The sequence below is a fragment of the Nyctereutes procyonoides genome, unplaced genomic scaffold (genome assembly GCF_905146905.1).
Source record: "Nyctereutes procyonoides isolate TBG_1078 unplaced genomic scaffold, NYPRO_anot_genome, whole genome shotgun sequence".
Classification (NCBI taxonomy): domain Eukaryota; kingdom Metazoa; phylum Chordata; class Mammalia; order Carnivora; family Canidae; genus Nyctereutes; species Nyctereutes procyonoides.
This window is the reverse complement of record NW_026575141.1, coordinates 15,167,596-15,182,004: the sequence shown is the minus strand read 5'-3', so window position 1 is coordinate 15,182,004 and position 14,409 is coordinate 15,167,596. Positions and strand designations below refer to the sequence as shown.

Here is a 14,409-nt window from a genome sequence, read left to right as displayed (position 1 = left end):
CCCTCTTTTTCTATTTTCTATAGAAAAATATTTCTATTTTTGTAGTCTCTACAGTGAATTAAAATATTGTTTTCTGAGTGTCAGCATAGCATCACAATTATGATCATACACTCTAGAGTTGGACTTCTTAGGTTCCAGTTACTTATTAGCTGTGTGAACTTGGGCAGGTTACTTAGCCTCCATTTTAGTTTCCTTATATGTAAAATGGAGATAATATTATTTCAATCATAGATGTAAATGGATTAATATAGGTGACGTGATTAGAAGAGTACCTGGCAGATAGCATTATATGATATGTTCAAATACTAACATTTTTTCTCTTTTATGTTGTTTTCCTTAGGTATACAGTAGCTCACTGTAGTTAATACGAGTGTCTGCAGACTGTGACCAGTGGCCAGGAGTTCTATGAGCTAATAGTTTTTACATTTTTATTTTTTTTATTTTTATTTTTATTTTAAATTAATTTATTTATGATAGTCACACACAGAGAGAGAGAGAGGCAGAGACACAGGCAGAGGGAGAAGCAGGCTCCATGCACCGGGAGCCCGACGTGGGATTCGATCCCGGGTCTCCAGGATCGTGCCCTGGGCCAAAGGCAGGCGCCAAACCGCTGCGCCACCCAGGGATCCCCAGTTTTTACATTTTTAAAGGGCTGTGAAAAAAGAAAGAAAGAAAAAAGAAGAATATGCAAAAGAGATAGTATATGTTCCACAAAGGTTAAGATATTTACTATCTGGCCCTTTATAAAAAAATTTGTTGACTGTTGGCTTCATTTGTTCCCCCCTTTCAAACATGTTTAGGATTTAAAATCACCATGCTATAAATACCAAGGAATAAATTTCTAAGGGTGGGATTTCAAAAAAATACTATAAATAGAAAGGGAAATAGTTTTGGACAAGGAAGATTTTATTCTATTTTGTGAATATTTGTCCCTCTTCCCCCACTCTGTAGTAAGATCACCTTTTCCCCTTTTTCTACCAGTGATTAAGAATCACTTCATAGTAATTGAAAGCATGGTACTATGGAATCAAATAACCCAAAAGGTACTTAAACTCACCAGGCTGAATGGCATCTTAAATGGTTATTGTGTTTCTCTTGGCCAACTCTGTCATGCTGATGATGGCAATCTAACTACCATGGGAATCCAGGATCATATCAGATCTGCAATCAGCAAATATGCCAGACTAAGTACCTAGTTCCTTGCTACAGACCCTGGTTGTACTAAGTGTGGGAGTAGGAAGGCTGACTCAAAAAGTGTCTCTAGACCCCAGATAGGCACATTTCAGAGTAGGAAAGTTGCCATTAGTAAAATCTCTAGATTTTTTTTAAAGATAGATTATTTATTTATTTATTTATTTATTTATTTATTTATTTATTTATTTATTTATGATAGACATAGAAAGAGAGAGAGGCAGAGACACAGGAGGAGGGAGAAGCAGACTCCATGCCAGGAGCCCGACGTGGGACTTGATCCTGGGACTCCAGGATCGCGCCCTGGGCCAAAGGCAGGCGCTAAACCACTGAGTCATCCAGGGATACCCAAAATCTCTAGATTTCAAAAGAAATCCAAGGTTGTTAAAAAGTAATTATTTTGAAAAGGGAGGAAATTAAGCTAAGTATTTTTGTTGTTGTTTTTTCTGGTTGTTTTCAAACAGAAAAGTGTTAACCTGTGATTATCAGGGTAACTTTATCCACTGCTTTACTCAATTATAAGCAATTTGTAGCCTTTTCATGTATTTTCATAAGCACACAAAATGACCTCAGGCAAGAGAATGAGAGAAGAGACATGATGTTCCTCTGAAGGCCTTCAAACTACACTGGTAGGAAGCTGGTAGGTCTGTCTAGGAAGTTGCTGTGTGGTGGGAGTTGCATTTGTCTACTGAGTCCAGGAATCTGTGTATAGCTGTAGTGGGTGGATGGTGGGAAACTGGAGGGCCACTTCCTTTCTGATCTTAATTGGGTCTGCTAAGATGCAAACATGAGTGGCCACAAAGGGGCTGTGATGTGACAAAAAGCTATCTGCATGAAAAACTAAGGACATTTCCTGCACAGAGCAGGTGATGCAGGCACATTTGACACAGTGAAAAGAAAGAAGAAAGAAAGAAAGAAAGAAAGAAAGAAAGAAAGAAAGAAAGAAAGAAAGAAAGAAAGAAAGAAAGAAACCCTTAGTTGTAAAAGGGCAGAGATCCTTCTAAATATAGTACAGATCTGTACTCACACTTGACTTTCAGCTGAGTGTCTTAAGTCCTACTTGGGGACGAAGGACTCCAGAGTCCCTACTTTCCCCTGCAACACACTTTTCGATGAAAAAAAAAAAAGTTGGAGGAGAGGCTTCATTATAGACTTGGCAAACTTTCTTTTCTCAAGTAAAGTCATTTAAAAACACATATACCATCTGATATTACCATGGTTTCATAAATGAAAGTTGTAAAAGAGAGGTAGAACAAAACAAATTTAACTTAAAAGCTGAATTACTTTAGGGACGCCTGGGTGGCTCAGTGGTTGAGTGTCTGCCTTCGGCTCAGGGTGTGCCTGGAGTCCAGGGATCCAGTCCTGAATTGGGCTCCCTGCAGGGAGCCTGCTTCTCCTTCTGCCTATGTCTCTGCCTCTCTCCCTCTCTGTGTCTCTCATGAATAAATAAATAAAATCTTTAAAAAATTGAATTACTTTAGACTTTATAAAAAACTCTGAAAGATGACAACTTTAGAACAGCTTCTAGTGAGACAGGGCAGGGCCTGGATTTGGCCTCCTCAACCCTGAAGGTGAAATCTAGCTTTCATTGACAGCTGAAACTATGCATTTTGAGTAGTGTATCTTGCAAGAATGTGGAAGCAGGGTGAGTATTATCTCAAGGAGAAACAGAACTATGAAGACAGGCAAAGACTGAACCAAACTAGTCTGCACCTTGGTGGACCCCCCTGTGCTGACTTTTCACCAATGTTTCCCCTCATTATAATACTAAAAACCTCGGGTAAGATATTTAATATGCTAATTAGACATGCAACACATGAAGAAGCATAAACTTGGCAGGTGCCAAGAAATCCCCACCTCGGTATGTTTCAACATCACTCCTTTGCCTCCTCAGTCCCTTCAAAAACTTTCCCTGGGCCAGCCCAGGTGGCTCAGTGGTTTAGCACCGCCTTCGGCCCAGGGTGTGATCCTGGAGACCAGGGATGGAGTCCCACATCAGGCTCCCTGCGTGGAGCCTGCTTCTCCCTCTGCCTGTGTCTCTGCCTCTCTCTCTCTGTCTCTAATGAATGAATGAATGAATGAATAAATAAATAAATCTTAAAAAACAAACAAACAAAACCTTTCCCTGGCCTGTTAGGGAACACAGCCTGAAAGACTCTTTCCTTTGTGCTATTTCCCTTGTGCTGCAGAATAAGTCCCAATAAAAGCCTTGCCTGGCACTCCCTTTTGGCTTCTAGTCAATTCCTACTGTTTAGTAAGCCCAAGGATCAAGTGGGTGACACTAGGAAAACTGCCCTCCACCATGTTGCAACTACTTATCCTTTTTTTTTCTCTGTTTCTTCATCACTTACTCCCTGCCTCTGGTCTTCTACCAGAGACCGCAGTGTTTCCAACCACATTTTCTTCTTCTTAATTACATCAATTTAGTAGGGCATGGATCATCTGCGGTCTTGGGGAGGTGAGAAGGGGGAAGCATGCAGAGCAGCAGACACTCAGGCTGAGAGTGAGATCTATCACTGGAAATAAGGTCAAAGAAGACAGGGGCTTTGTTTTGTTTTCCGCTATATGCCCTCGATCCTGAAAACAAGGCCTGGAATGTACAGGTGTTTAATAAGTGTTCGCTGATTCAACGAATGAAATACAGGCACTAATGACAATGAGGTAGTAGTTACTGCTTTTACTGGAGGTAATGAGAACATTTCACAAATCATTAAATATTAAACCTTTTTGCAGAGATGTGAGAAGAAAAAAAAATTGCTAATACAGCATACTAACCCAACCATCATACCTTAGTTGCTATTCTTGTCAGTGCTTTACAATATGAATTTAAAATATATTTGTAATAAAAAATTTTTTTGGATAGGAAATATGGCCCTTATTTTCAAAAGAACCGATCTCCTTTACCTACACACATCACTAAAAACAAACTTAAGTGATGTCGCCTAAGTAAGTCTGAGCTGACCTTGAATAATCCTTGTCAGTGCATGTGGTATGAAGAATTACTCGTGAAGAAGGTATGACACAAGTATTATCTTGCCGGCTTCTACTGTAAGGGCTTCAACGTCTCACCTGCAAAATGAGGGGTTTCATAAGGAGGGATTCATAATCTCAAAGGTCTTCTTAGAGTCTAAAGTTCAATGAATCCTTAAAAAAATTATTGTTTTACATTGTAAAGTAGCTTATATTTATGTATTTATGCAAGTAAGTTCATACTTCACAGTACATATGAATCCAGATTTAGGAGCTCCTTCTATGCAGAAGGAGATTTTGGAAACTCCCATAAAGAGACCATTTCTAACATTTCAGGACCGCTTTTTTACCTGGAGGGACGGCAGTTAAGCAATTCCACTTACCATAAAGACCGTAATTTACAGTTCCAAAGGTAAATCTTCACCCTTATAAACCAATAAAACAGAAAATTAATTCGAAACAGAGTGGACAACATACCAGCTAAGAGTAATCTAAGGGCCAGGGTGAAGATGAAAATAGTAATCGGTACAGAAATAAGATAAAGACTCATCATCGGCTCCTCCATGGAGTAGGGTAAAGCAGGAAAGCCTTCCTTGCCGCGGAATTCAGGATCAACCGTCTCCTCCCCTTTCTGTGTTTCTAAAGGCCCAATCGCTTCCGCCGGAAGAGAACTTGGCAGCTTGATGATGATTTCATTAATTTAGGTAGAATCTTTCTTTTGGAGGTAACGGAATTGCTTTGAGCGGAAGCTGAATCTTCAGGGCTACCCTCCCCAGTCAAGCCAGAGTAACAGGACCGGGAAGGTGTAAGGGCGGCAAAAACACTTCAGCCTCACAATTTCCGAAGAAGCATAAGTAAATCGTGCTGCTGGCAGTTACATCGAGGTGTACGAGAACCGCTTCTTGGTGTGAAAGCGGAAGCTGAAGTCGGACTAGCGGCCACCCGCCGGGGTTTCGAGGCTATAGCTCAGGAAGGGACGAGACTCTGGGACTCCTCGGGGGCCCCAGTTGGCACGCGCCTTCGGGCACCCGACGCCGAGGTGTTTGCTGGCATATGTTAACCATACTGATAAGCGTAGTCGCCCTATCAAGCTGTAAAATCCCCGTGTATAATAGCGACTGTCCTACCGCACGTCGCCAGCAGGCAGGGGATCGCTACCGCCACCCTCGGCCCCCGGCCCGCGCGTCGGAGAAACGCCGGAGACCCGCCTCCCTCCCAAACCAGCCCTAGGAGGCCGGTCCCCTGCGCTCACCACGTGGTCTCTTGCCGCCCCCTGCCGGGCTCTTCGCGTCCGGCTTACCGAGGGGCTGTGGCGCGGCCGCCGGGGGGCGCAGAGAGGAAGACGTCACCTCCGCGCGACCGGAACTTAGTCTGGTTCATTTCCGCCTCTCGGTCCCGCCCCAGAGAGGAGAGGCGGAAGTAAAGAGGCTGCCTATCGAATATTAGTAATGCAGTCCGGTTTGAGGTCTGTGGCTCGCTGTGCGTGTGCCTTTTCTTTTAGAAGGGGTCTGGGTGATTTTGATATATGGTAGAGTCTCCTTCCCGCGCAGCCCCTTGGCGAGTTGGTGTTGGGGAGGAAGAGGGGCAGGGAGAACCCATGGAATGGAAGCCGTGGCTTCAGTGAGCTAATACGAACTTGTGACAGAGCTCGGCCTTGCCGCTCATTTTCTGGCTTTAGGAACAATGCCTACCTCTTCCGTTGTGAGGTTGAAGTGAGACAATATATGCGAAGCACTTAGCTCCGGCTTTCCAGGTCATATGCGTGATTACGCTCCCTTTTCCCATGAATCCTCAGGCTTGTTCTTGCTGTTTTCCTCGGTATTTCTGAGATGCTTAGGACGTAAGAGGTGACGCTTTTCGCAAGGACGTTATGCGGTGTTAGCTGGGGTCGATTTCTTTATTCTGTATCACGAAGTGCTGACAATATTTTGTCCCCCCCGTTTTTATTCCCCCCATTTTTAGGGACAGCTGTTTTCCAGCTCTTCTGGAGAAATGCAACGCCCTCTCTTTTTAAGACAAACTAGGTGAGAAATGGATCGCTGAAAAGAGCTTCAAACTTCCCTTGTGTTATCAAAAAAGACCAGCTGGAATATAGTACCCTGGGCCAGTGATTAACCATCTCCACTAAATTCCCTTTATCAAGTGAATCGTCTTATTCCTAAGGCCTTACAAGTTTCTGAGTACAGAGGTTTCCAGTGTATTTGTTAATTTAGGACTTTAGCCCTTGGAATAATGGTTTTGGTTCATTAAAGATAGCAAATTGAGAAACAGATTGAAATAAATTATGGGATATTAATTATTCTTGAAATTTGCAGATTGAGACAGTTGACACTGTTTGCATTAGGCTGCTTATGTATTTATTACCTTGCTAGATGTTACAGGAATGTTTTGAATGTGGATCAGATGCTAAAAGTAAATCAAGATCAGTATTTTCCAGGTTTAATTTTTTTTTTGTGTTGAAAAATGAAAAATTGATAAGGGTGACATATTTCCCAATACTTTTGGCATCCCTAACCCAATTTATTTTTCTTATTTTTAAAATATTTTATTTGTTTATTCATGAGAGACACAGAGAGAGACAGAGACATAGGCAGAGGGAGAAGCAGGCTCCCAGTGTGGAGCCCAATGTGGGACTCGATCCCAGCACCCTGGGATCATGACCGGAGCCAAAGGCAGATGCTCAACCGCTGAGCCACCCAGGTGCCCAGCCCTAAGCCAATTTAATTTGTTCTTAATTTATCTGGTTGCAAAACAACATATTTAGTAAATAATACCACAGTATTTCAGGAACAGTACATAGCCCCCATTCATCTCTGAGATAACCTACTACCTTTTTATCTTTTTTGTCTATATTAATATCCCCCCTCTTTATATAAGTGATACCATTTTATCCATCCTGCAACATGGTTTGCCACTTACAAAATCTTGGATATCTTTCCATTGTGTTAGATATGCCAGTTTTTTTTTTTAAAAATAAGGTTGTATAGTATATTACATAGATGTTCCACAATGTATGAATCATTCTGTTGGTCACCATTTGGGTTTTTTCTTTTTTGTATATCATAGCAAATAATGCTAGGGTAGTCATCCTTTTTCATAAGAAATATATATTGTCCTTTTATTTCCTTTGGATAATTTTAAAGAAATCAAAGTGCTGGATTAAAGGATATGGTAGGTGGTGCCAAATTCCCTTCCAACAGTGGTATTTGAAAATTCTCTGCATTTCCTAATATGTTCGCTAACAGTTGATATTAGTTGTCATTGTTTTTAGCCTTAGCTGAGACGACTTCTACCATTTTTTAAAGTCAATTGATTGCCTTTATGGTATTGTAATCAAATCCAAAGTTTGCTTGCCAGTTCTAAGTCCGGTTCATCGTTTTTTGAAATTATAAAAGAGAATACTTAGTTTTAGATTTAAAAAATAATTTTTTTAAAAATACTTTATTTGGGAGAGAGAGGCAGGAAGTGAGAGAGAGCATAAGGGGAGGAGGGGCAGAGAGAGAGGGAGAAGCAGACTCCCCACTGAGCAGGGAGCCTGATGCAGGGCTTGATCCCAGGACCTTGGGATCACAACCTGAGCTGAAGGCAGATGCTTAACTGACTGAACCACTCAGGTGCCCCTAGTTTTAGTTCTTTAGTAATAAGTTATAAAACGATTCACTTCAGCAGTATTTGTTAAGTTAAAGATTTGTGGGAAGGTAGTATTCGAATGAGACCTTGTACTATGGATAGATATGGGAGGGTGGGCCTTTCTGAAAGAATAGCTTCTACAAAGGCAGGGAGACAAAAATGGGCAAGAATGTTTAGGATCTGAGGTTTGAGAGTTAATAGTGTCTGGTTGTGAGGTTGTCGAATAGAACAGATATCTAGGAAGGTAGTTAGAATGGTATGGTGAGAGTTTTGAAGGTCAGTCTGAAGATTTTGCTTTCTCGGGGAGAGCTACAGAGGTATTTAATCTGGGAATAAGGCATGTATGTAATCACTTCTTTGTTTTACGAGTATACTGTGGTGGCGGTTTTGCATAACTGATGTTAGAGAAGCCGGTTAGGTGGCTGTTAATAGTCTAGGTGAGGGAGAATAGCAAAGATTAGAGATGTTAACAAAGATACTGAATCTACATGATTCAATGACTAAAAGGTTGAGGAACAGGAAGAAAGTAATTACTTTTAGATTTTTATCGTGAGTGACCATTAGGATAAGGGTAGTGATTCCATCCATCAGAAGAAGGCTATTTTAGAGGCTGGGAAAGATGTTCAGTTCGGTTTTAGACCTGTTAATTCATGTGAAAGATATTTCTACAGAGAGTGAATTATACACAAGACGTAAAATTCACCTTCACAGATTCAAGAGAAAGAAATCTTAATCGATTTATGACTCCTTTGTTAAGAAATTTGTCATATATTTTCACTGTTACTCTGTCATTAGTACAATTTCTTTTGAACTTTCTGTGGCTTGTTCGGCCTGTTTGTCGTGGTGCTGATCATCTCAGAGTTTGTTGTCTAGAGTAGTTGTCTTCAGACTTTTGATTGTGTACACTCTCAGTAGAAAAAAAGGTTTTCTACGTGTACCTCCAGTGTATGTATATTGTGTTCTGTACCATTATCCAGTAGAGGTCACCCTTGAGCATCTGGAAGAGAGAACAGATTGTTGAGCTGTGCAAGTAGAGCCTTCATTCTTAAGTTAGAATGCGGATCTTATTTTTGAGTTTCTAAATTCATGCATTTTTGGAGGAATATGTACTTAAAGAGCAGTATGTGGTATTATGGAGAAGTTAAGAATAGTGAACTCAGTATACGGCAATCTAAAATGTGCTACCGTTTGATGTTTATTTTGTGTGTCCTGCATTTTTGTTTGTCCTGCATTCTATAGTTTGGGAATCTTTTTCTAATTCTGAGGATCTGTAGATTACCTGAGATATGGGAGAGTTCCCTAACTCTAGGAATAATCTTAAACTCTTGTTAAATTGGTATAAGTTACTGGTGTCTGGCTGGCTCAGTCGGGGGAGCATGCAGCTCTTGATCTTGGGGTTGTGAGTTCGAGCCCCACATTGCGTGGGGCTTAAAAATAAAATCTTAAGGGATCCCTGGGTGGCGCAGCGGTTTGGCGCCTGCTTTTGACCCAGGGCGCGACCCTGGAGACCCGGGATCAAATCCCACGTCGGGCTCCCGGTGCATGGAGCCTGCTTCTCACTCTGCCTGTGTCTCTGACTCTCTCTCTCTCTCTCTCTCTCTCTCTCTCTCTCTGTATGACTATCGTAAATTAAAAAAATGAATAAATAAATAAAATCTTAAAAAAAGTAGTTTAATTAAATGGGCATACACAGAGAGGCTTTCTTTGGTACTGATCTTGAAAGCAACATCTCAAGCCCAGAGATATTAGTAGTGAGTTAAAATCATCTATCTCTTTTTCTTATTTTATGTTTAATTAGGAGAGGTGAGAAGAGAAATGCTTCAAGTTATAAGAGCCCATTGTTAATAATGAGAAATTAAGAACTAAGTTTGTTACAGCCATGTAGTCTAAAAAGGAGAAAGTACATAGGAGTTGTTTTATGACTCAGACCACAATTAGCTTAAGAGCATTAATCATCTGACAAATTGAATAACAAGAAAAATTTTCTGTTGCTTTCCTGATAAAGTAATTCCTATAAATGCAGATACCAATTTAGTAGGTACCTATGGTTATTATCATATATAAATTCATACATTTTGTGCCCCCTTTCTAAATGATTAGGAAAATGAGTTATTGAGGTTTTAGTCATTTGCCTGAAATGGTGTATTGTGAGACAGATGCAGAAAGCTCTGGGCTCATCTTTTATAATGTGGTTGGGCAGAGGAGGATGGTAAAAGTAACTTTTCACTGTTCATGTGCTCTCAGCACAGTTCCACATATGGTGACTCTGTGGATTGAACAGCCCAAATAAATCATTTTGAAGATAAAAATTGGGTTGGAGCAGTTGGGTTGCAATGAAGGGAGCGATAGGTGAACTGAAGGAGATGGAGATTGAGGTTGAGAACCGGTGACCAGAGGTCTATATAAAGCTAAGAATTAAGACTAATGATAGCGTGGGGTTAAAGAGAAGCATGCATCTAGAAAAAGGTGTTTAAGACGGAGATTAGTCTGAAGTGTTGATTTTCAAGGCTATGTTTAGAGCTTGAGGAACCAGGAAGAGGGAACAGGGGCAAAGTAGTTTGGTATCTATAGGCAGAGGGAAAGCCAAAGATCTGGCAAGTTGGAAGACAAGGCACAGTTGAAAGCTTCAGTTAGTAGGAATAAGCCAAAGGTTTGAAAACCAGGAGGATAAAGCAGAAGTTGAGAGGGGCAACTGTTTTTGGGTAGCAAACATAGGCAAGTCCAAATACAAAGAACAGGTGAAAGGCCTGGAAGGAATAGTTGTGGGATGATGATGCTGCTATACTGCTTTTCATCACATTAAGAATGGAAACAGCCCCAGGCTCACAGATAATCAGAAGCAGGAAACTAGAGAGCGGGAGTGCAGTGGCTGAATTGTTAATACAGTACTAGGAGAGCTGGAGCTATATAAATTTTCTTTTAGAAATGACCGTGATGCTTACAGGATTATAATATGGTCTTTTAGCTGTTTAACACATGCATTTATATAATATTATGTATGTTGTTTTACACAGCATTCCAAAAAGTTTGGGATACCTGATCATTATGGCACCAAGAAGCTTCTTTTGTATGAGAAGTAACTTTATCTTTGGTTCAAGATGTTGGATGATCCAATTTTCAACAGAAGTCTTCCTTAAATCAATTTCATTTAGGCTTTTTAGTGTGAAATGTGGTAATGCAGACAGTGAGTCTTCGGAGAATGAAGAATTACTGAATAACTTACTTACAATGGGAGTAGATGTTGATAAGGCGAAAAAACGACAGCCTGGAGTTTTTAATAGGATGGGAACTAAAGAGCAGGACCTGAAGATGTTCCTTCTATCCAAAGGAGCTAGTAAAGAAGTTGTTGCTAGCATTATATCAAGATATCCACGAGCCATAACACGCACACCAGAAAGTCTTTCAGAACGGTGGGATCTGTGGAGAAGAATTATGACATCAGACCTTGAGATTATAAATATTTTGGAACGTTCTCCCGAAGCTTTTTTTCGGTCCAGTAACAACCGAAACTTAGAGAATAATATAAAATTCCTCTACTCAGTTGGATTGACTCATAAATGCCTTTGTCGGTTGTTGACCAATGCCCCGCGTACATTCTCCAACAGTCTAGATTTGAATAAACAGATGATTAAATATTTGCAAGAAGTCTGTTTGTCTTTGAATCACAATAAGCCTAGAGATTTTATTGGGAAGATAATTTTAAAAAACCCTTTCATCTTAATTCAGAGTACCAAACGGGTAAAAACTAATATTGAGTTTTTACAGTCAACTTTTAATTTGAACAATGAGAAGCTGCTTGTTTTGCTCTGTGGTCCAGGAGCTAAAATTCTAGACCTTTCCAATGACTATGTCAACAGAAACTACACAAATATCAAAGAGAAGCTGTTTTCTCTTGGGTGTACTGAAGAAGAGGCACACAAGTTTATCTTAAGTTATCCAGATGTGATCTTCTTAGGAAAAAAAAAGTTCAATGATAAAATAGACTATCTCATAGAAGAAAAATTTAGCATATCACAAATAATTGAAAATCCTCGGATTTTGGATTCAAGCATGAGTACTTTAAAAAGTCGAATCAAGGAATTGGTGAATGCTGGCTATAACTTCAGTACATCAAACATCACTCTTTTATCTTGGAGTCACAAAAGATACAAAGCTAAATTGGAAAAGTTAAACATTGAATGAAACGTTGTTCTGGGGAATTAAAAAATGTCAGTCTCATAATGTAGTGAGACTTCATGTTGAATTGCCTTTCAGAAAGGAGAGCTTTGGTTTCATAACCATATATACATACATAATGATCCTTTGGATATTTTACTGTAAAGGTTTATAAAACTCATGGCCAGCTACCTTTCTCTAGTTTGAATTAATACAACATCCAGTTATATGATACAGGCTGTGATTGTCCTATGAATGGTAGTTCCTGAGTGCCAGGGCGGAACAGTATATAGAAGGAAAGTGAAAAATAAGCTTTTTTTGGTTTCTGTTCAGATTTAAAAAATCAACAGATTCAGTTGGATGGTTCCTCTGAGGGTTTTGAATGGCAAATGATTTCTCCTATCATTCCCACATATTTAATTGTGGTTTATCTTCAAAATAGAATGCCAGTAAAAATCTGACAAAAAAGGAGGGGTTTTCATCTCAAATTCTGCATTCTCCATTTAAACCATTAGTATGTTCCCCTTACCCTCCAACATAGGCTCAATTCACTATATCCTGATTTTTTTTAAAGACAATGGCAACAATGATGGGTAGAAAAATGGCCACCTAAAGATGTCAGTGTCTTAATTCCCAGAATCTGAATGTGTTCTGTTACACTGGAAAAGGACTTTGCAGATGCAATTAAGTTAAGGACCCTAAGACATGGAGATTATCCGAGATTATCTGTGTGGGTCCAGTGTCATCATATGGGTCCTTAAAATGGAAGAGGGATGCAATATAGGGACTTGACCCTGTTTACTGGGTTTGAAGGAGGAAGGGATCATGAACCAAGGAATGCAAATGGCCTTTAAGAAAATGGAAAAGGCAAGGAAACGTTCTCCCCTGTGGCCCCCAGAAAGGAACACAGCCCTGCTGGTACCTTGAATTTAGCCCACTGAGACCTGTTGCCAAACTTCTGGCCTACAGAACCCTAAGATAATAAATGTATTAGTTTTAAGCCACTGAATATGTGAATTTGTTAAGATAGCAAATAAATGAATATAACAACTAAATAATGATTAGTCGCATTATGGGTGGAGGAGTCACAATACATGATTTTTTTAGTGTATCTGTGTTTCTTCCTCTTGTAATTACCTGTTTTGTCCACATACCTTTCTGGAATGACTAGTAAGTTGTTGTTTGTAAAGATCTAAATGTATAAAAAAACTAAATGTAATAAAATCTAAATAAAGGAATATTTTTACTTAATAATGTAGTTTAAAGAAATGGTTATAGTCTGTATATTTATGTTTTATGGTCATTTTAATATAAATAAAGAACAATAAATTTTTAGATGTACTGACCTTAAAATGACAAATCAGGTGAGGTCTGTATCTTGAAGACATTCATAATCTAGCTGATATAAACTGAAAGAGAAGTGACAAATTATATGACCTTATTTACTTTCAGTTATTTTTCAGAGGCATTTGTTTTCTAAGATGTGGATTTTGAATTGAGTAACAGTGGTGCTAAACCTTTGAAGCCTTATTTCCTAAGTGATGCCCCCCAAAAACTTTTTCCTGCCACTGATAGAAAGAAAATGCCTGTTTTTACAAGGCCATTTGTTGTCAATTATATTTATATAATTATTACATATTATATTATTATATAATAATTATATGGAAATATAATTCCATTCTTTGATGGCAAGCATGGCTTGATTAAGAAAACATAGGCTTAGGGAGATACATCTTTAGAGTGATAAATCTGGGCATCATTCCTGGCCAGCTTTGTGTATAAATATTTTAATTTCACTGAACTTGTTTTCTTATCTGTAAGAGTAAAAGTTGACCTTGCAGAGGTGGCAAAAATCAGATGACATAGAGTCTCTTTTAAGTCTTTTTGCAGGTAGTAACTGTTCAATGACAGCTATAATAAAGTTACAATAATATTTTAAAAAAACAGTTTCATTGATATATAGTTCAGATAACACACAACTCACTAATTTAAATTATACAATTCAATATATATGTATATATATTTTTTTCTCATAGAACTGTGTAATCATCCCAATCTAATTTTAGTATATGGTTTTGCTCCCTAAAAGAAACCCTTTGTCCATTTGCAGTAAATTCTCATTGTCCCCTCCCTTCCCTAGCCCTAAGCAACCAATGATCTACCTTTTGTCTCTCTAAATTTGCTTATTCTGAACATTTCAGATAAATGGAGTCTTACAATGTGTGTGTGTGTGTGTGTGTGTGTTTTGTAACTGTCTTCTTTCACTTAGCATAATGTTTTCAAGTTTCATCCATGTAGCACATATCAGTATTTCATCCTTTGGTATTTTTGGGGGTAAATATTGTTAATCAAGTATTAGTTCCCTACATCTTCTGAATTTTATGGCAGTAAACACTCCAAAGATAAACTTGGAATCTTACAAGTTTATAAAGAATTTGAGGGAGATGGATAGTAGAGGAGATA

General features: G+C 39.1%; 2 protein-coding genes across 4 annotated transcripts in view; one reads left to right on the top strand and one right to left on the bottom strand.

Moving 5' to 3' along the window:
• AKAP9 (A-kinase anchoring protein 9) overlaps positions 1-5,444 on the bottom strand; it is a 195,387-nt gene extending 189,943 nt beyond the window's left edge. For 2 of the 3 annotated variants that reach the window (XM_055307480.1, XM_055307482.1), the window contains exons 1-3: positions 5,414-5,444; positions 4,545-4,586; positions 4,154-4,260 (exon numbers count right to left, since the gene is read on the bottom strand). The gene's annotated coding sequence lies outside the window, so the exon portion shown is untranslated. Of the gene's footprint in view, positions 1-4,153; positions 4,261-4,544; positions 5,298-5,413 lie in introns of those variants that run through there. The other variant, XM_055307481.1, reaches the window with a different exon arrangement.
• Positions 5,445-5,560: 116 nt separating this feature from the next.
• MTERF1 (mitochondrial transcription termination factor 1) lies at positions 5,561-13,194 on the top strand. The gene is made up of 3 exons (XM_055307492.1): positions 5,561-5,626; positions 6,124-6,185; positions 10,806-13,194. The coding sequence occupies exons 2-3, from the start codon at positions 6,154-6,156 to the stop codon at positions 11,971-11,973; spliced, it is 1,200 nt and encodes a 399-aa protein (XP_055163467.1). The 5' UTR covers positions 5,561-5,626; positions 6,124-6,153; the 3' UTR covers positions 11,974-13,194.
• Positions 13,195-14,409: the final 1,215 nt, after the last annotated feature.